Below are 21,382 nucleotides of genomic sequence, written 5' to 3' on the forward strand. Positions count from 1 at the left end.
TGCTGAACCAGAACTAGCCAAGCAAAAGTAAATAAATCTCTCTCTTCTGTTTAATTTTTCCTTAGGATCTTTCTTTAAATTTTGAAGAGGAAACAAAACAGCTACACAGATAAATTGCCAGGACATAGGCAGTTTCCATCACAGGGGACTCACAGAGACATTGCTTTGGTTCCAGCAAATGGGTTCTGAATTAATTTTCACCTGGAAGTGAAACCATAAACACATCCTCAGACTCAGGTTGCATAAGTCCTTACCTTATCCATGTGTGCAAAACCAAAAGTGCCTGCATCCTTCTTCTGTGATAGATTTAGCTCAATAGTAGGAACTGTCATGGCAGTGGAAACCTGTTCTTGTGACAGTTTCAGTGACACTCCTATGGAAATACCACAGTTCCAAGAAGTAAATGTACATGAGGAGCCCAGTTCCATACAAAAGCATGAAGACAGTTACCCACTCTGAATCTTACATCTCTTCCTCAAGAAAATGATGTAAGGTAATTTCCCCAGTTTACCTCTCCCATTTGTTCTGTGCCATTCATGCACGTGCAGGTTTTCCACAGAAAAACAGCTCAAAGGAAATTAATCTTAATATATGGTGCAATGGTTCCGCAGAAAAGTTCTTTTTCCATCAAGAAGTGCTCGTTATCCCCACAGTATATCTCAAATTAAATATACATACCTCATCAAACCTCTTGCACAACAGGGGAATTCACTATGAATAATTAATTTAGTAGAGTTTAATCAGCAATGATCATGACTAGAGCTCCACTGATGTATTTGTTTGAGCATCTTGAGCAAAGCTACTTTCTGCTTTCATCAAATCTCTCTTGAGCTCATGTCATACAGCTATGGTTTTCACAGCTGGACAGTCACTCTCAGATTTGGACTGCCAGGGTGTTGGGTTCTTTTTTAAATATTAAGAAGCTAACACTTTGCTAAGTGGCCTTGGTAGTTTAACATGTTTCCTCTCATTTTGGAAGATGCATTATTTCCTGTATGGTTTTACCAAATTTCCCTGTCTTGATACATTATGAGACCTTGTCATTTGTGCCAGATTAACTTTTATTTGATTCAAAAAGAGTTAATGCACTTTGTGTTCTTGCAAGACGTACTAGTTTTCAGTACTGTAATTAAACCCATTCTCAAGTCTATAGCAAGACTCAGGCTATTAGTTTTTATGTTTATAACATAAAGTGCAGTATCTGGAACGTTTAAGAGTTCCAGTTCTGTAAGTCAATTAGACCTGGCTGCAAATTTTCTATTGACAGTTTTTTGACAGAAATTTAAGTCTTCATAACTTCAGTCTCTTTGAGATATACTATGGAACAGCTTTTCCTCAAACTTCTGACTTCTGTGGCAAAGTGTGATATTCTTTTCTTTTTCTTTTTTTTTTTTATTTTCTGTTAGGAAAAATGAAACAGAGCATTTAATTTGATCCAGATTGAACTAAACGGGAATGATTTTAAACAAAGTAGTATATTTCCTGTCAAACAGTTTAATTTTATTTTAGATGGCCTCAGGTCATGGTGAGATTATATGCAACTACCTCCAGTTTTCCTTCAGACTGACTTCTGAGCCTAGAATACATCTTTCATGAGGCACCACATTTTTGACCTCTAACTGAACTGTTTCAGCATCTCATGGGAATCACCTGATGTTCATGTACCAGAGAAAACAGTTTCTCCTAAGAGCATGACACGTGGCGAAACACTGGGCACCTGATTTACAGCTCCCAGGAAACATTGCAACAACTGAGTTTAAAAATCCTATGACATTTTTCCCAGGCACAATTTGCATAGTAATGGCTTTTCCATCAGTCCTGATCACAGCAGGGAGGAGAATGAAAGTCATATTAGCTGAGGAGATCTGCATTCAGGCTGCTGCTTTGGTTGGGTGCCATTTGGAAATTTCAAGGTCTCAGTGACTCATTCCTGATGTGAAATGAAGGTAGCAGTGTTTCCTTTCTTCTTCTCTTTGTCACTTGGCTATTCTGATGACATCTTCAATCTGGAGTCAGTGTTTGTCATGTTCATGTGCAGTGCTGACCCTTATAAAGCCTCTAAACTCAGGCACCAGACTGACAAGGACAATTCCCCAGGTGGGCAATGCTTGGTGGCTCCAAGGTCCAAGGGCACAAAAGCAGAAGACAGTTCCCAATCCAGTGGTCTGATGCTCACTGTTTCACATATATTCGTGCCTATGCTGGTAAAAGAAAGCATTTTCCTTACAGATTCTGCCATTTGCAAACAAACAGAAAAATAAGTGAAGGATCACCAGCTCCTTGAGACAGCATTAAACACTCTCAGTTTTATTAATGTACTGACTGTTTTTCTGTGGACTATTAAATAGAGGTTAAGGCAATATTTTTGAGAAAACCTTTCTGCCTCAGAGGTTTCCTTATTTAAATAAGACATGAAAGAGTTTTAGACAGACAGGTGGAGAAACACAGGGAACCACAAAGACAATCCTGGTCAGGGTGATTGTCAGTGGTATCAGTACACCCACAGTCTAAGCTATGACTTTTATGTAGGCCTGGGAATGGGGAATTTTTCCATAGTGAGAGGGAATAAATAATAAATGTATCTAGCTGTTAATATTTATTATCAGTTTATTCCACAGAAGAATAATATATTGGAAGAAAATTTGGATTTTTTTTTTCTTTTGGGTCAGTAGACTTTTAATTTAAAAACAAAACAACAAACAAACAAACAAAACAAACAAAAAACCAAAACAAACCAGAAGTATAATTAGTTGGTTTGTGTTCTTGTGATCTCTGTAACAACAATGCTGTTTTGCCACTCATTCCCCTGGATCACCAGAAGTTCTCTCTTCATAGGACAAATTTTATCTTTCAATGTCATTTAAAAATTGTTGCTTTTCAGATTGCTTTAAGAGCAAAGTTGTGTTGTTATGAATCATTGCTTTGGGTTTTTTTATATTTAAAATATTACACCTACAAATTTATTCTGAATATTGTTAAATTAACAACTGTGAAAATTGTTAATTTTTCTAAAGTAAACCCCAGAGTGCTTGATCACAATCAGTCAAATTAAGAGAATTAGAAGAAACTGCAGTTTATGCATACATCATTGTACACATTTTGGACCAGATGCCCACAGGTGCTGAGGTGTCTAACAGCCTTTGGTTTCAGCAGAGACACAGACTCCTAAACAGAAGTGAGGTTTCTAAGAAAATTTGTCGATCCTGACTTGAAAAATGAATTAATTAAAATGCTAGGATTGTTTTGTTAAAATCAGTACACTGATCTCTGTGCAGATATATTATAAATCCTTGAAAATATCTGCTGTTTCGAAAGCAAGAAAAACTCCTGCAAAATTTAATATGTAAATATGTGTTTCTGTTTGTATTCAGGAAACTACGGAGAGAGTGGAATGGAAGCTTTCAAAGACATGGCAGCTAAGGAAGGGATCTGCATTGCACATTCCTACAAGATCTATAGCAATGCTGGTGAACAGAGCTTTGACAAGCTGCTGCGAAAGCTTCGGAGCCACCTGCCCAAGGCAAGGGTTGTTGCCTGCTTCTGTGAAGGCATGACTGTGAGAGGGCTCTTAATGGCTATGAGGCGCCTGGGACTTGCTGGAGAATTTTTGCTGCTGGGCAGGTGAGTAATGCTGTGCAATTACAGCCAGCATCTTGACTGAGAAGGGCAAAACCAATAAGACGGTCCAGTCAAGCAAATACATCCTCATGGTGTCTCCTATACATGTGCATATCTAAAAGCTAGAAAGTAACGTCAGCCATGTCGTAACGGTGCACACTCTACAAAGACATGCATCATTCTCATGACATTTCATGCAAACACAAGTCCACTTGGCCAGTCTTAGTAGCATTGTGTAAGAGAAGACTCACACACAAATATTTGCATCTGTATCACACATTTTCCTCACTGCAGTTTAAAATGTATCAGGGACATGTACAGCCTGAACTGTGTGTCATTTGAGTAATATGGTGGTAAGAATCACTGATGGGGCCACTGGTTGAACCTGAAGTTAATCTTCCCAAAACATAGTTCGTTAACTATCACTTTTTGCTCTTAAGCCAATGTTTTGACATGTGCATAGTGTCCTAAAACCAATATATGTGTAATTAATTCTCTTAGCACAATGATATCTGTGGTTCCTTTCCTAACCACCAAAGAGTGACTGGAGTACTTTTCAGATATGTTCACCCAGCAGGAAAAGACCCTGTGCTAGAAAGCAGGGAAGTAAAAGGTCTTGATGGAAACCTAATGGGATCTCTCTGTTGCCATATATTCAACAAGCGGACCCTAAGTCACATTAGAAAAATGATGTACTGATCACAAAAAGGAACATAATGGAGCATTACCAGGAGTTAGGTAATGTGACCTGCTGCCTTTCCAGCACACTATTAAAGGGACGGCCTGATGCTGTCCAAAGCATGAACCCTACAGAAACACAAACAAACAATATCAGTGAAACCAGATGTTCTGGTGAGACCTTGCAGGAAACTTGTAAGAACTGCAGATCTACCCAGCTGTCTTGGAAGTTGGGATGCTGTGACTGGCTGACAAGCAGGACCCCAGCCTCTATTCCCAGTCTGCAATGTTGCACACAGCTGCCTTTCCCCCTTTCCTTTAGGCAAAGGGGAAAACAAACAGGCAGCATCAGGGATTTCTGCCTCTGCCCTGATGCTTTAGGATCAGCCTACATTTTTCAAATGTCAGGTGTGAATTGCTAATTATTTCTCTGTCTTATGGTAACTGTGTCTACCCTTCCTCTCAAATGTATTTTGACTGTAGATTGTCTTGTTTTTTTTCTGGACTCACATCAAAATGAACCACAGCCCTGAGGATGAGATTTAATGAAACATATTTAGATTTCTACAATTTAGACACTTTGATATAGGCTATCCAGCAGGATCCCCTCTACAATTAATGGAGAAAAATAGGACCTTCTTAGGTCTCTTGTTTTTAATGTGGACATTTTAAGTACTCCAGAGAAATCGTATTCTAGAAAAGGATTTAAACAAAGACTCTCTTGATGATGGACTAGGCTTGAAAATCCTGGGCGTTAGTTGGTAAAGTGGAGCAACCTATCTCTAGCTGAAGCTGGTGCCACATAACCTTTTCTGTCTTTTATCTGAAAACAGTGCTTGCTTGCCCCTAAATCTGGCTGCTGCTGCAGACAATTGGCAATTTCTTATGTTTAGGAAACTATGTTTGTGGTTAACTCTTCCAGATTCCAAGCCATACATAATTCTGTATGGAATTTGTTTCTCTACAACAGTGCTAAATGTTTTTATCAATAAGGATGCTTTTATCAATAAGGACTTCAGGAACTGGTGATTGTGAATAAGAATGGGAAAATACAACTCAAATATTAAAAAAAAACCCACAACAATTCTAGAAAGAACTGGCTATGGTTTGTATTGGTTTGGTTTAGGTTTGGTTGGTTGGCTGGTTTTTTTTATTTGTTTTGTTTGTTTGTTTGTTTGTTTGTTTTGTGTGTGTGTGAAAAAATACTTGTTTCTACCTGCACTGGGAGCTTTCATGACTAAGTACAAAAAAATTGTTATTCAGCACACGACTTTTATTCAGTAAATTGAAAGTGATATCTTCTCACTATAAACTGCTTAAAGTTAAAACTTAAATCCTTAATTCTACCAGACCATGTGTGTCCATACCTGTGGTACTACTATGCAATTTATTTGTGAAAAAATAAATTTAAAAAAATGTAGCATGAATTAGAAGTGTTTGCAAAGAAAGAAAAAGAGAAGTGTAAGGAAATTTGTTTCTATCCTTTCTACTTATTATCAGACACTCCAAGATAATGACTGAGAAGTGGCTTCTCAGACATTGGTTAACCTGTATCCAGTCAGGAGCTGCTGGGGATGGATGTAAAGTAATTGCACTTCACACAACTGGACCATTTCTATGGCAGACAGCTGAGGGCAACTGAAGTGATGTATTCTCTCTATATCTCTCTCTCTTTACACTTGGGAGATCCAAAAAATTTAGAGCTTCCTATGTCCTTTCAATAGATTGTGTTCAGATTTGGCATTAAAACCAGGTATAAGCCATAAATAAAGCAACCAGTTTTGCTTTGAGTCACCCTTAGTAAGAAGAGCAGACTGTTTAATGTCCCTGCAGTACAGCAAAACTATTGAATGGAATGTGGGATGCTGTGGAGTGGTTATTTATGTCCCACAAAAAGTGTTCATTCTCATAAAAATGTTCTCCTTTGGCCATGGAAAAACCTCTAGGCTTCTCAGCACAGTGGAAAGAAAAAAGTAAAAGAAAAATAGGTAACTTGGAAGCAGCCTATTTGATGTAGATGGGATGCAAGAGAATATAGCCATTATCTATTGATGGCCTGATTTAAAACTTCCTTTTCCAGAACCGCAACATGCTGTGTCCTCTCTCAGTTTCAGCTGTTTGGGTCCACTGGTTATGAATACTGAACTGTTGGTCCAGAGTTAGCCTGAATGGTCTGCTCTGTGAAGAACAGCCTAAGGCACTGACCTGGGATAGATGTGACAGCTGGAATAACCCACGTGTTGCAAGCAGATGATGTTGGGGTACATTTTAACAGCATTTCTATAGGTGAAAAAAACATTTAGTAAGATTTTTAAAAGAACAGCACTGAAACGGGAAAGAGCTACATCTGAAATAAAAGAATTCTTGTGCAGTTAATTTATCCTGTGAAGCTATGCAGGAAAATGAACTAGACTAAGATTTGTACTGGCATTTCTGGTCCCATCCTGAAGTTGCTCTGGCTGCCCATTCAACTGAGGAGGTTATAAAAGGATACTCCAAGTGTTGGGGGAGTGCTTGTCACTGAAATGCAATGGGCTCACACAGAAACATGCATCTACTAATAGGTAGTTATTTGTTACCCAACAAATGCATTTTGTTTCCCCCTTGTGCTGTGAAGTAGAGAATTATTTTATTTCCAAATGCACAGAAAAAAATACTAAATTCCCAGAGCTGTCCTATGGGAAGCCATAAGAAATAAACATTTCACCTTCTATGAGCTTTTTTTTGGTTCCTTTTCTGATTAGTTTTTAGTTCTAATATTTCCAATCTGAAGCCTTACAAAAAGACTGCGTTTTGGTTTGGTTTTGGGGTTTTTTTGTGGTTTTTGGTTTGGTTTGGTTTGGTTGTTGGTTTTGGTTTTGGTTTTTTTTGAGTATATGGATTTCATATAGCACCGGTTTTATGCTCAGACAAACAGAAAATGGAGTGGTCAAGGAGACCACATATCACATAAATCACCCTGTAGAGCCCCAAGAAGGGGAGAAAAGATACTCTTCAATAAACATTCCACTTTTGACATATATGCAGTTCCTGAAATTTCATTGCCTGTCTGTGACAGAGAGGAAAGATGGCAAGTCATTTTAACATTCCAGAGCTTTTGATTAATAGAAAACATTTTAAGTGCTCAGCAAATATTTACTTCATACACCTTGAGGAATTTGAGTTAACCTCAGATAAAAATGGTGAGTGTGCTGACTTTCAAGTGTGAAAAAAATTACTATTTTAACCTGTTATTCAGCTTAATTGAGATTCGGATAATGGGCTTCATCGGTTCTTACTGTTTCTGTCATCCACAGGTCATATGCCAGGAGATATCCTTACAAATAAAATTAAATAGAGAACAACAGAAATATGGAGTATTAATTGTGTAGATAAAAACAATTTGTTGTGGGTGATTTTCAGCTGTTCCTCATTTTATGTAAACATGTTGTCCCTCTCTTGACTGCTAGTGGCAATGTTTGACCAAATATCTGTGATAACTCCCTTCAGTGATAATTTTTTATCTGGTGCCTTTTATCTACAAGGATTCTGAAGATTTACTTGGAATGACTAAATATTGCAGTGATTGTTCATATAGTTTTTCTAAAATGCAACAGAAATTATGACCCACTACCAAACTTAAAGAAATTAATTGTAATTGTCCTAAGTAAAATAGGTTCAGACAACAGCACCACAGTACTGCATAATTTAATTCCCTTTTTTTTTTTTTTTTTTTTTTTTTTTTTTTTTTTTTCTTTTCTCCTAGCTGGCATTATTTTATCCTGTAGTCTCTCACACTTTTGGAATGGGGTTTGGGCATCGTGTTGGTGGCAGCAGTGTCAGGGATTATTACCAAGAGGCAGTTTGAACACATATGCTCTGTTTTGGGATAGAAGACTGTTAAGATACATGGATCCAGGCTTCACATGTATCTCACCTCCAGGCAAGAGTACTGTTCCTGAGTTGTTTCATTTAATATCATAAAAGTAGTTATGGTGCAAACTTACAGAGCAAAACCCAGAAATTTTGCAAAGGATTTGTTATTCTGAATGCATGACAGTAGGACTTTTCCTGTCTTAAAGAGAGGAGAAGGGAAATGACAGGCTTATAGAGGTAAAATCCATTGCTCAGCTTCCTAACAACATCCCAGAGGCAATACTGATCAGAAAGGAATTACTAGAACTTCCACAGCCTTCATGTTGCAGTGTGTGTATTATGTGCCAGATTTATTATGGTATTATAGTATTAATACCACCTTGTTTTAGTAAAGAGAAGTTAATTAAGATTATCTAGACTCTCTTTTGTCTAAAATGACAAAAATAAACACAACCAGTAAAACAATAAAGCACAAATGGAAATGTTTCCTTATTCTCTAGCACTGAGCCTGATTTTCAGCTGTCCAGTTGGAGAAACACAGGCCAAAATTAATCAGTCTGATTTAATTTCCACATGGCTCTTAAATACTTATTTGGTCAAAGGTTCATAGAGATGATGTATAATTGTGTCTTGACTATAACATCTGCAGCAAAAGGGTGTAAATCTCTAACTACAGAGCATCCCACAGTTTTCATGCTTCCTTGAAGTGCTATCAGGACTTGACTACATCCTTAAAAGTCCTTGCAAAGATTAAGAATTGTTATCTGTATTTTCAGAATTCACTCTTTTATGTGACATTCAAAAGATTGTTATTGATTCTGAAGCCCACAAATGTTGCAGCAAAAAGAGTTAAGTAGAAGGTGAGTAGTAAAAATGAGGACAAGGAGGGAGAATAAAATGTGGAGGACCATTAATTCCAAAAAAACCCAAAAAGTAATTTGGTTGATAGGAAACTCAGCAATATATGGAGAAAATCTGGTTAGAAACCAAAAAGGGCAACTTCTGCTGAAGGAAAATTAAAGCAGGATAGATGATCTGAAGGAAATGTGTTCTTTTTAATAATTTAAAAAGAGATCTTTCATGAGACTTGTAAAAGTGTCTTTTGAGTGAAGAAAGATCTCACTGCAGAGGATATGAAAAATTCCCTGCTGAAAGTGTGCTATATGGTGTAGATTAGCATGCCTTTTTCTATGTTTGTACAAGTCCAACTGGCAGAGAAGTTATTTTAAAGTAAATGAGGATATGAAATTTTGCGAACCTGATATATATGTTCTAAATCCATTCCTGGTTATTTCTGCTACTTCAGGGAAAAATTAATCAGCCAGAAATCTTCTGTCCAGAATAGTTCTAACTGGATAACCTTTGAAAAAAATGTGGAAGCTAAATGTAGTATAAATGTGCAGATATTTTCTCTGGGCACAAAATAATGAGCTCAGTTACTCTTCATAACAAGAGGGACATTGAGGTGCTGGAGAGAGTCCAGATAAAAGCAAAATGATGGTGAAGGGTCTGGAGAATAATTCTTATGAGGAGTGGCTGAGGGAAGTTGGGGTGTTTAGCCTGGAGAAAAGGAGGCTGAGGGGAGACTTGATTGCATTCTACAATTACCTGGATGGAAGTTGTAGTTGGATGGGAATTGGTCTCTTTTTCCAAGGAACAAACAGTAGGACAAGAAGAAATGGCCTCAGGTTGCACAAGGAGAGGTTTAGATTGGATAGTAGGAAATATATCTTCACTGAAAGGGTTGTCAAGCACTGGAACAGGCTGCCCAGGGAAGTGGTGGATTCATCATCTGTGGCAACATTTAAAAGACCTGTAGATGTGGTGTTGAGGGGTCATGGTTTAGTGGTGGACTTGGCAGTGACAGGTTAACAGGTGGGCTTGATGATCTTAAAAGTCTTTTCCAACTAAAACAAGTCTATGGTTCTAAGATAAGCAGGTGAAAAAATATTTCCGGAGAGCAATCAGGCAACTCCATCCTGTAGGAGGAGTCTGCTCCCTTTTGGTTCAGTTCATGACACACAGAAGCCTGCTACAGCCTCACCTAAATGCTATTTCCTCTTAGGCAACTGTCTGCCACTCACTAATTTATCTCTGAATTCTGTTGCTCAGGCATCAATGTGTAGCCCAAGAAAGAAGCTATTATATTATACTATACCCAGTAATTTAATGCACTGTAATTAGCAGCATTAAGTCAGAATATTCATTACCACCCAAAAGACAAAGAACTTAAACATAAAACAAAGGTCTGCTTTTCTAGAGCTGTAGAAGAGATTAAGGAATTTAAGAACTGTCTTCCTTCCTATTTCCAAACAGTGTCCTTAGAGGTAAAGCAGTCTAGATGGTGAAGAATAACTTAGCTTTGAAAAGGAGCTATGTGGTCTCCATTTTACCTGCCAGCCTTCTAAATCAGAAACCCTTAAGCTGAAAAATAGCATCTTCCAGCTCCGTCCTGATGTAGATGAAGGCAGCATAGTGTCTGGCCAAGGCCATTTGTGTAATTACTGAAAGAAGCATAATTTTCTTTCTATGATATAAACCACAAAAGATTAACATAAGGACACCAAAACTATGCTTGAGGTTTCTAGAAAGATGGGTGAAACAAACTTCTACACTGAAAGCAAATCAATCACCCTGATTTTCTTAATCTTCTTTCTCTTTTTGAAACCGTTTTTTGTTTTGTTTTGTTTTTGTTTTAATATATCTATAATACCTATTTCTAATAAATACTGCATCTTTCAGTCCAATTTCATGGACACTGATATGGATTGAGGTAGTGGGGGATGGCAGTAAGCACTAAGCGTGTTGGGAAGAATGTCTTAATTTGCCCTTCAGGAATGCAATATCTTCCCTGCACTATGTGACATGATGTCAGGCGAACATCAGAACATTTTCTAGTGTGCATATTGGCAAGTGAGCACACCTATTGATGTCAATAAGAGATGTAAATTTCTCTGAGAGGAAGTTCAGGTCTGAATATGTAACATTAGAAAATAAGCATGGCTACATCAGGTCAGATTGAAGGTTCTCCAAATCAACGTGATGTTTCTGGAAGTGAACAACAGCAAATGACTGGCAAAAAGTAACATCAGGCCAGAATGAAGTGAAGTTCTCCTGCAGCATTTGTAAAGCTAAGATTTATCTGCAATCCAGGAACCTCCTAAATCAAAGTTGTTTTTGTAAAGGAAGCTCTTGCGCAGTGCACTACTTTGAGGATAAAGACAATAGGACAGGAAATAGGACAGATATTAATAGATCATGAATGCAGAGCTTAGTCCTAGGACATATGAGCTTTAATACTAGTGTTAGTACTGTATTTATTAGTGGTTTTGTATGTGTCATTACCTTTATGTGTATTCACTTTTTCTCTGTAAATCTCTTCCATGTCCACTTCACACAGTGAGCAGCTCAGGCGAGGCACTATATTTTACCATGTATCTGAGTTGCCTTTCGGACAAGGAGGCTCAAGCTCTTTTGATTATTCAAGTGTTACCATAAAGCAGCACAACTTCAGTGAGCTCAAGAGGCAATCTTGCTTGATAGGAAATAAACAGTTGATACTGGTATTTCTTATGACATAACAATTCATTAATGCATCCAAATAAATTATTTACCCGCTGAGGGATCTAATCTTTCTTATCTAATACTGGCATTAACAACTAAAGGAAGGCAGTCAATGCACTTGAGTAGAGTGCCACTTCAGCACTGTAGAAAATGGCACTGGTGGGTAAGTCAAAGTGTCATTCAAGTCTTTCACTTCTGCACTGCAGGATCGTCTCTACTGAATTAATTCTTGATCATACACTGGATGGATCTGCTTACAATCTTTCAAAGACAAGCATTCCGAAGCCTCCTCTGACAACTGCTTAACTACTCTACACTTTTCTTAATTTCTAATCAACCTTTTTAAAACCCATTGCTTCTTTTCCTGTCCATATAAGCAAAGGGAGCAGTTAATTCCTTACCTTTCTAAGAGTATTATTTACATATTTGAAGACTTATGCTTACCCTCAATCTACTTTGACAGCTTTAAGTATGAAAGGAAAACATATTTTACATTTTGAAATAGCATGAGATTTCTGTTCTCCTAGTGGAAATGAGACATGGGAAAAGACTAGAAAAAAAGTGGTAAAAAATCCTGAAGCATTACATAAGCTTTATTTTTATTACAAATGGACAAATCCATGAGATGATCTACATAGTTGAAAAATAGGCAGTGAGGCAATCTCAGAGAAAGCTTCATATTGCCAACAGACCCATACTTGCAATTCTGCATGAAATCAAGTCAATGGCATTGCTGGGAACTTGTGTCCATTTGTGGCTGCATCTCTGTCCTCCCACAAGAAATATACAGTTCTGATTTTATCTGCAATTTTAAAGCTCTACTCTATACAACAGCTTGTTAAAACTCAGAAGGGGTGAAGTCTGTGAGTGGTTCACTTAAGACTGTTGCTTTCAAGTATATCTTCTGGGAGTGATAGGCAATGTCCGCAGGGAATTTTCTGACAGGAGCCTGTTCTGAGGATGAAAGAGACACTTCCAGGTCTAAGAAAAGAAACTAAAAATACCCTTGAAACAATAAAAAATATTTCCCACTTAAGCTTGAGGAAAGATTAGCTGCTTTCTTGTCAAAAACAAGAATTGAATAAATTAAGATCTTATATTCCAGCATGTTCTTCCACCATTCTATGTAGATTACATGACAAAAGGTAACTATTTAAAACATTAAAACTAAGACTGAAAATATGATTTCTAGAAAAATTTAAAGGTAGTCAAACAGGATGAAAGTTAGTAATGTCCTTGAGATTTTTATCATCTTTAGAACAGCTACAGGTATTTGGTTAATGAAGTTAAGTGAGCCTAAAATGACCTCCATTAAATGCTTGGCATATGTTTGTCAAAAAAACTCCAAACTTATTTCTACTTCTTAAAATTAACACTGTGACATGTGAGGTTTGCTGAAAGATACTGATTAGCAGTTCAGATCTGTTTCCTTTCCATTATCTTTCTCTGTAATATGTGGGTATGTTATTTTCCACGACTACTACTTTTGTCTTTCTTTTTTTTTATTTATCTGCATCATACAGGGGTCTGCCCCTCAGAATAGTGACTCACTGCACACACACAAACCACACACATGTCTGGATACAAAGAAGGGATTTATGACAGGGAAAGACCTGGTGTTTTGCAGCTCCATGCTACCACCTTTTGATAAAGAGCAACTGTTCCAAATTGTGTAGTCCAGGAAAAGTCTCTTGTCTCACAAATCTGCTAGTATTTCTGTTTATATCTTACTTTCTATGTCCCCCAGAGGTCCTTTTTGTATACAAACAGGAGAAATGTGTGGCACATAAGGGGAAAGAAACATTGGATCACTAGAACAATATTCACTCCTCTGGCCCAGCTTTGCGGCTATTGTTAGGTGTGCTCCATATTTTGGTTAGAGAAGGAAAGTGGGGATCAGAAAGGCAGAGGAATGCTTTCTTTATCCATATTTGAGATGATTTAAGACTATTTAAAACACCCCAAAGATCTGAACATAAAAACGTTACCCATGCAGCAGAGTTTTATACTGAGGAACCCATCTCACTTACATTGCTGAGTGATCATGGAAGAATTTTCCTCGGAGTAATGAAAACTGCTGATTTGTAAACTTGGGGTGTAATTCATTTTTCTATCACTCTATTAAAATGACAAAGTAGCACACACAGCAGCATATTTCCCCCTCACTACAACAGAATTGATAGTTTCTAGTGATGCCATTCTCTCTCCAGAGGTTAAGGCTAAAGGCGACCGATAACGTGGATGAAATACCAAAGCTCTCTAAACCTCATGCTGGTGGAATTCGGTTCATTACTGCGTTGAAAAGACATTATAAATTTTGGCAAGCAGATGCTGCTTTCAGGAAGGACAGACAAAATAGCCATGTACTGTTTCTAGGAATTCAGCTGATTTTTGCTATTATTTATAAACATGATAGTAATGAAAATGATTAAATGAACAGTATTTTAATTAGGAATGCAAAGGTAATAAAATAAAATCTGTATTTATGAAGGTGCCATATCCTTCACCCTTGCTTAATGTTGATTAGTAACAATGAAGAAAGTGGAGACTGGCTGAATGATAATGAGTAAGTCATCTCTGTCCTGGGAAAAGGTATAGTTATAAAACAAGATGATTTAATGCATTTTGACTAGTGTGCCATTAAACATACATTATCTCTAAATGCTGACATGGATAAATCAATGTTCATCTTGGATGCTGACTGCTTTTTGCCATGACTGACCAAGCTGATTTTTAATCTATTTCCACCAACACATACCAAAAAGAAAATTATTTCCTGTATCCCCTAAGAGTTAAACCAAAGTAAGTTAAGAAAGCTTCTGCTTGAGTCATTTTCCAAACTCAGCCTGTGTTCAGAGGTTTCAGGGTTTGGCTATATCAGTTAATTTTTATATCCAAATGTGCATCACTTTAAGGTTGTCAAAGTAAAAAAAAAAAAAAAAAAAAAAAAAAAGTATGCTAAGTGCCCCAAAAGGGGTTTTACCTGAACATTTCTGACATGATAAAATTATAGTGCAATGTATTGTCATCTCAGCAATATTTTGAGGATGACTGTCACAAAATCCAGGCCTTGAGGATATAGGTAAAATTAATAGAGATTTGAGGGGGAGGGATGTGGACTGAAGCAGAAATAATACATTATTTAGTTTCTTTTCTCTGGTAGGTATGACCACATATATTTATGCAAACATCTAGAAACTGCTGCATAGAAATGAATGTACAGGAACCAAAACACTAACTGCAGGTTGTTCTTCAGGTTTCATTGGTAGCTGATTACTTGAAATCACCTTACATAGAGGGAGATTAATGAATACACAGTTGTTTTTATTTAGAGACAAAAGCCAAGAGAGAACTGCTTCTGAAGCTGCATCTCTCAACTGAAACTTTTGAGAAGGTTTATGTATAGTTTTTATTTTTGCTCTTATTTTTATATTAAGTAGCATTAGTACGAAAATAGATAACTTGATTACTTATGCAACAACTCCTCTGTAATAAATCTAATTGCTTTTTGTGCCTGTATAAGTCCTTGTCAAGAGGGATGTCCCAGTACAGGGGCTTGGGTAACAGTGGTTAGTGTTGTCTAATAATCTCCCCATTATTTTGCACTAACATGTCAATTTCAGCTACTGGCAGTCAGAAGCTCCATGACGATTTGCTACTTCATTCTAGTTGTGCTCTTGTAGTCAGAAGACTAAATTATTCATCCTCCACACAGTATTAACTTCTCTTTTCCAATTGATAACAATAGGGCCAAAGAAGCACCCTGGGTACAACAGCAGTAGCAAACAGCAGCAAGTACCACAGAACCAGCATTTTGCTCAACTGCAATAATTCAGTTGGGAAGTGCAGAAAGTCATACCCACAGGAATGCTAGGAAGGTGCTTCCAACCCACTAGTGAAAACCACATATCTTATTTCTGAGTTCTCCTCTGAAAAATCCATGAATCCCCACAGGGTCAGCAAAAGATTCCAGGCTGGGAAACCGTTGCTTTAATCTTAGGCTTTCTTACAGCAGACTGCACTTGCCTGTTGCATTTCTCAAGGAGTGATGCTCACCTTGAGCTCAGAATGTATTTCAGAGAAAGCTCTTTGGCCCTTTGGAAGTTCACTTCTATGCTGAAGCTTCTAGATGCTTGCATACATATCTGTGGTCATAACTATTGGAGAAAAGGACGTACTTCTCTCTCAAATAAAACAATCACAGTTATATGCAACAACTTAATTCTTAATTCAAATAGATTTTTATCTGCACATTTCATAGCAGTGATGGAGAAGAGAAATACTGATCTCACCTAAGACCAGTGCTAAACATGGTTTCTGCTCACTTAACTAGTCAGTGGAGAAGTACAGGCAAGTACACAAGGTGATTCAGGTCTTAGGTAAATTGTGCTATGCTGCCCCTAGTTAAGGGAATTTGGGGTGAATACATCCAAACATCCACTGTGTGCTGAGAATCGGGGAAGATAAACCTTGAGCAATGTATGTGTCTCTCAAATGGCATACTGACTGCTTGGGAAAACATCACTGCTCTTCTTTGACCTGGACAGGCTGAAGAGTTGGGCGTGGAGAAACCTGATGAAATTCAACAAGGGCAAGTGTAGAGTCTTGCATCTGGGGAAGAACAACCCCATGGACCAGTACAGGTTGGGGGCTGACCTGCTGGAGAGCAGTGTGGGAGAAAGGGACCTAGGGGTCCTGGTGGACAGGAGGATGACCATGAGCCAGCAATGGGCCCTTGTGGCCAAGAAGGCCAATGGCATCCTGGGGCAGATAAGAAAGGCTGTGGTTAGTAGGTCAAGGAAGTTTCTCCTCCCCCTCTGTTCTGCCCTGGTGAGGCCGCATCTGGAGTATTGTGTCCAGTTCTGAGCCCCTCAGTTCCAGAAGGACAGGGAACTGCTTGAAAGAGTCCAGCACAGAGCCACAAAGATGATGAAGGGAGTGGAACATCTCGCTGATGAGGAAAGGCTGAAGGAGCTGGGTCTCTGAGCTTGGAGAAGAGGAGGCTGAAGGATGACCTCATCAGTGTTTACAAATATGTTAAGGGTGACTGTCAGGAGGATGGAGCCAGGCTTTTTTCAGTGATGTCCAGTGATAGGACAAGGGGCAATGGGTGCAAACTGGAACATAGGAGGTTCCATGTGAATATCAGGAAGAACTTCTCTACTGTGAGAGTGACAGAGCCCTGGAACAGGCTGCCCAGAGAGGTTGTGGAATCTGCTTTGCTGGAGACATTCAAACCCCACCTGGACACGTTCCTGTGTGATGTGCTCTGGGTGATCCTGCTCTAGCAAGGGGGTTGGACTTGACGATCTTTTGAGGTCCTTTTCAACCTCTAAGATTCTGTGATTCTGTTAGCAAAATTCTTCTTAGTATGAATAAATATTTAAGTATAAGACACGTTACATAATTTAGCACAGCAAGGCATCAGTCTTGACTTAATACTTACAGTCAATTATAAATATTACAACAAAAATTTGTAACAAACACATTTAAGATAAATATTTTCTGTGACACAACTGAAAGTCACTGAAGTACCTGCAGCTACAGGAACTGCACAGGAAAACCTGTTCAGGACCATAGCCAAACATGAGGACTCTCTGCCACTCTTAAAACATTCTAGAACAAGTAACTGAGCTTATTCTTACTGTAAAATACTTGAGATAAACCTAGCCTGTGATGGGATAGTGGACAGAATGTTTCTGACTGGCATGTCTTGGAAAGCTATCAGACTTGCCACCTGGCTTTGGATTTTTTTGTTTGTTTATTAATTAATGTTATATCCTTCTTTTATTTCCCATATTTTAAAAATGTGTAACAAGATCTCATGAAGACATTTGACACTGTTCAGATAATTACTAGTACACTGTCTCAACACCACGATGGGTTCTGTTAGCCTGAGGCTACCACAATACCTGCCTGGATGGCCTATGCATAGGAACAGGGTAGGCAGGCAGAGTGAGATGCTGAGATCCACCTCCCCCAAATGTACTCAGTGATGGAAAATGGTCACTTGCATAGGTGCCTTGCCAGCATGCTAAAAATCATCACCAATCATTGCTTAAAATACTTCAAACTCTGCTTGAAGATCCTATCTACAATTAAAATTAGGCATATGCATAAGATTTGTCAATGTCTGTGTTTAAATTTCAGAAATGGAGATGTAAAATTTTGGTTTAAATCATGTAAATATTTATAATTAAGTAACAGAATATATTCAAAATGCCACACGTAACTCCCCAAGCCCATACATACACATAAGCTTTTGTAAAAACTGTCACACACATTAAATATTTTCTAATATCTACTTGAACTATAGATTGTACTTGCCTACACTCTTCCTGAGATTATAGGTAAGTTAATATCTGTGCTGTTCATACTAATCAAATATCTAACTTGAGATTCAGTCCCCGAACACCTGGTAAAGAGATCCACCATGAAAAATAGAAAAAAATAAATAAATTAAAAAGACACATTACTAAGGTAGATGATAACTCTGCAATCTGAAGCACAGTCTACGTTCTTCTTCTACTTTACACTATGCTTTGAGCATTCCTACATACTTGGGACTACACAGTTTTTATTTTAGTGTATGTTTTACATAACATTCAGGAAAACAAAATGTCTGAATTTCTCTCTTTGATCGTGAAGGTGACTCTGTGCTTCTATCAAATAGTGTTATGTCAAAGTAAGTTTTACTACTGCTTTGCTTAGTATTGCAAATCTCTATGTTCTCTGGGGGTAGAGGAGAGAGATTTTCAAAACAGTAGGGATGAGATTAGCTTTTAAACTTTAAATCACCTGTAGGTTGCTTATCTGGCCAAATCTCATCCACTGGAATTTAATCCAGTTTCTTATATTCGGGTCTCTAGTTCATTTCAATCTCCTGATAGCATATGAGACATCTGCAAAATACCAGCAGATATAAACCAGGACTTCCAGCACATCCATACCCTTTTTCAGTGTCAGCTAGAGGCCAGAAAGGGTAATTCTCCTCCCCCTCTGTTCTGCCCTGGTGAGGCCGCATCTGGAGTATTGTGTCCAGTTCTGAGCCCCTCAGTTCCAGAAGGACAGGGAACTGCTTGAAAGAGTCCAGCACAGAGCCACAAAGATGATGAAGGGAGTGGAACATCTCGCTGATGAGGAAAGGCTGAAGGAGCTGGGTCTCTGAGCTTGGAGAAGAGGAGGCTGAAGGATGACCTCATCAGTGTTTACAAATATGTTAAGGGTGACTGTCAGGAGGATGGAGCCAGGCTTTTTTCAGTGATGTCCAGTGATAGGACAAGGGGCAATGGGTGCAAACTGGAACATAGGAGGTTCCATGTGAATATCAGGAAGAACTTCTCTACTGTGAGAGTGACAGAGCCCTGGAACAGGCTGCCCAGAGAGGTTGTGGAATCTGCTTTGCTGGAGACATTCAAACCCCACCTGGACACGTTCCTGTGTGATGTGCTCTGGGTGATCCTGCTCTGGCAGGAGGGTTGGACTAGATGATCTTTTAAGGTTCCTTCCAACCCCTAAGATTTTGTGATTCTGTGAAGTGAGGACATTTTCAAGTTCTCATGAGACAAGAAATTCCACATTTAAGAAGTCCCTGGACTGTGGATCACAAGGGACAATTTTTATTGGAATAACCTGGTTTTTAAGTCTGAATGTTGGTTTCGGGTTTTTTGTTTGTTTGTCTGTGGTTTTATGGGGTTTTTTTTGTATTTGTTCTTATTTGGGGTTTTGTTTGGGTTTTTTTGTTTGCTTTGGTTTCTTTGGTCTTGTTTTTGTTGTAGTTTTTTTGTTTGTTTATTTGTTTTGTTGGGGTTTTTGTGTTTTGTTGTTTGTTGTGTTTGGTTTTTTTTGCTATTATTGTTTTTTCTCATTTTATAATCCTGGTAAAAATACTATTCTTGGATACTTGAGACATATAAATGTTGTATACTTGTTCTCACTTTTGTCTTTTTTCCTTTGGTTTTATGTTTATGTGCATCATCTCTCTGAGGACGTCACCATCCTGTTAGAACAATAAGTAAAGTAAAAACGAATTATCTATGTCAGATGATAAATAAGCACTTTAAGAATGAATGTCTCATCATGACACTAATTTAAAAACAAGCTTTTTAAAATGGTGCATTTTTGTTATAGCAGCTGAATTGTTTGCATGCCAAGGAGCTCAGAACACAGAGAAGCTTCAAGCAGGCTGAAAAACCCAATAAAGGAGGGTCACTGGGTTAAAAATAACAAAGTGTTTTATGCAAGTGTGATGGATCATTTAAAGGGAAGTGTGCTTGTTCTTGGGCTGGCTGTCTGTCTTGCAAAGATCTTGAGATGTTGACAGGCAGAGAAATGTTGCTGTATTTTGTGTACAATAGAATTTTTTCTTTGCTATAGTTTCCATTACTTGAATCTGCAAGCATTTTCCAGGCTTCCCAGGTGTTACCTTTTCATGTCAGGGACCATGTCTGATGCACTGGGTCCTGGGACAGCGGATAGGCTGGGTTTCAGGTAGGGCAGGAGCCTGTCTCTGTGCTCATCTGCTGTGTTGGGCTCCTGGGTAAGAGCCATGATAAAAATGTGCTCTCCATCCAGTCCTGCTGACAGGCCTCTTTTGGAGAAAAAAAGATGCTGATCCCTGAATATACTTTAAAGATCTATATGAACTTACAAGTGTGAAAAACACAGTGGGTAACGTTCATTATGCTTATTTATAATTTGAGTTGGAGATCCATGGTTCCTTCTATAAATCATCCCCTCTGTTGACTATAAATGGAAGGCAGTCAATTAGCTTAATCTGCTAATGTTAGACTCTGAGACTGGATGTTTTGAATAACCTTCGGAGTTTTAAATACCTTTAATAAAAGAAAAATGTATTTTTGTGTATTAGCTCAAATTCATTGTTGAATTTTAATGTCTTTATAGTTGAAAAGAATATTGCCTAATTTCCAGTTGCATTGCTAGAAATGCAGTCATAGGCTGTATGCACCATAAGGGTAAATTCTCCAATTCTAATTTACATTAAAATGGGTTCCAGTAAGTTCAGTGCCCTCCAAATTGTCTGAACCTGGCCTGTGTTTAAACACCTTCAAATGCAGAAAGAGGAGCCCACATCTATCTACATCACTATTTCCGAAGTCAGTTATACCTGCTCATGTGGGAAGTTTGTGGTAATGTTTAAAATCGAGTCTAGACTTTGCATACCCTGAAAAGTAACCCATCCTTATTTCTTCATACTCAATGTCTTTCAGTGTCCAAATTCTCTAAGTAAAACAGCTGTCTTTTATGCCCATGGATTACTCAGAAGACATTTAGCTGTTTAAAATCAATATTAAATAAAAGAACATTTATGATTTCTTACCTATGTGACATTTTCTCCAAGAGTAAAAAAGCCCAAAGGCTTGACTGGACATTTTCACACCCTTTGAAATGTCCAATCAAACCAGTTGGTGTTCTTTGATTTGAAAGAAATATCAGTTTGGGTCTTTTTTCTTTCATCCTAGAATTAATTATGACAATAGATTTATAGTCACTTGTAAAATTATGCTCAGAGTAGCTAGGAAGAAAATAATATTCCTATCACTTACATGAATGCAGTGCAAACTTGAAAGTGTGAATTCAGCTAATGCAAATAAAGCTAATGACATATATAAAAAGTTATTTAAATAGCACATCAAATTTACTTTTG

General features: G+C 38.0%; 1 protein-coding gene across 1 annotated transcript in view; it reads left to right on the forward strand.

Annotated features, from left to right (window-relative positions):
* Positions 1-21,382, forward strand: part of LOC104393153 (metabotropic glutamate receptor 5) — a 196,279-nt gene that overhangs the window by 111,496 nt on the left and 63,401 nt on the right. The window contains exon 3 of the mRNA XM_010002620.1: positions 3,372-3,621. Within this exon, the coding sequence (XP_010000922.1) occupies positions 3,372-3,621 (250 nt within the window). The remainder of the gene's footprint in view (positions 1-3,371; positions 3,622-21,382) is intronic.

The sequence above is a fragment of the Chaetura pelagica genome, unplaced genomic scaffold (assembly GCF_000747805.2).
Source record: "Chaetura pelagica isolate M959 unplaced genomic scaffold, ChaPel_1.0 scaffold338, whole genome shotgun sequence".
NCBI lineage: Eukaryota > Metazoa > Chordata > Aves > Apodiformes > Apodidae > Chaetura > Chaetura pelagica.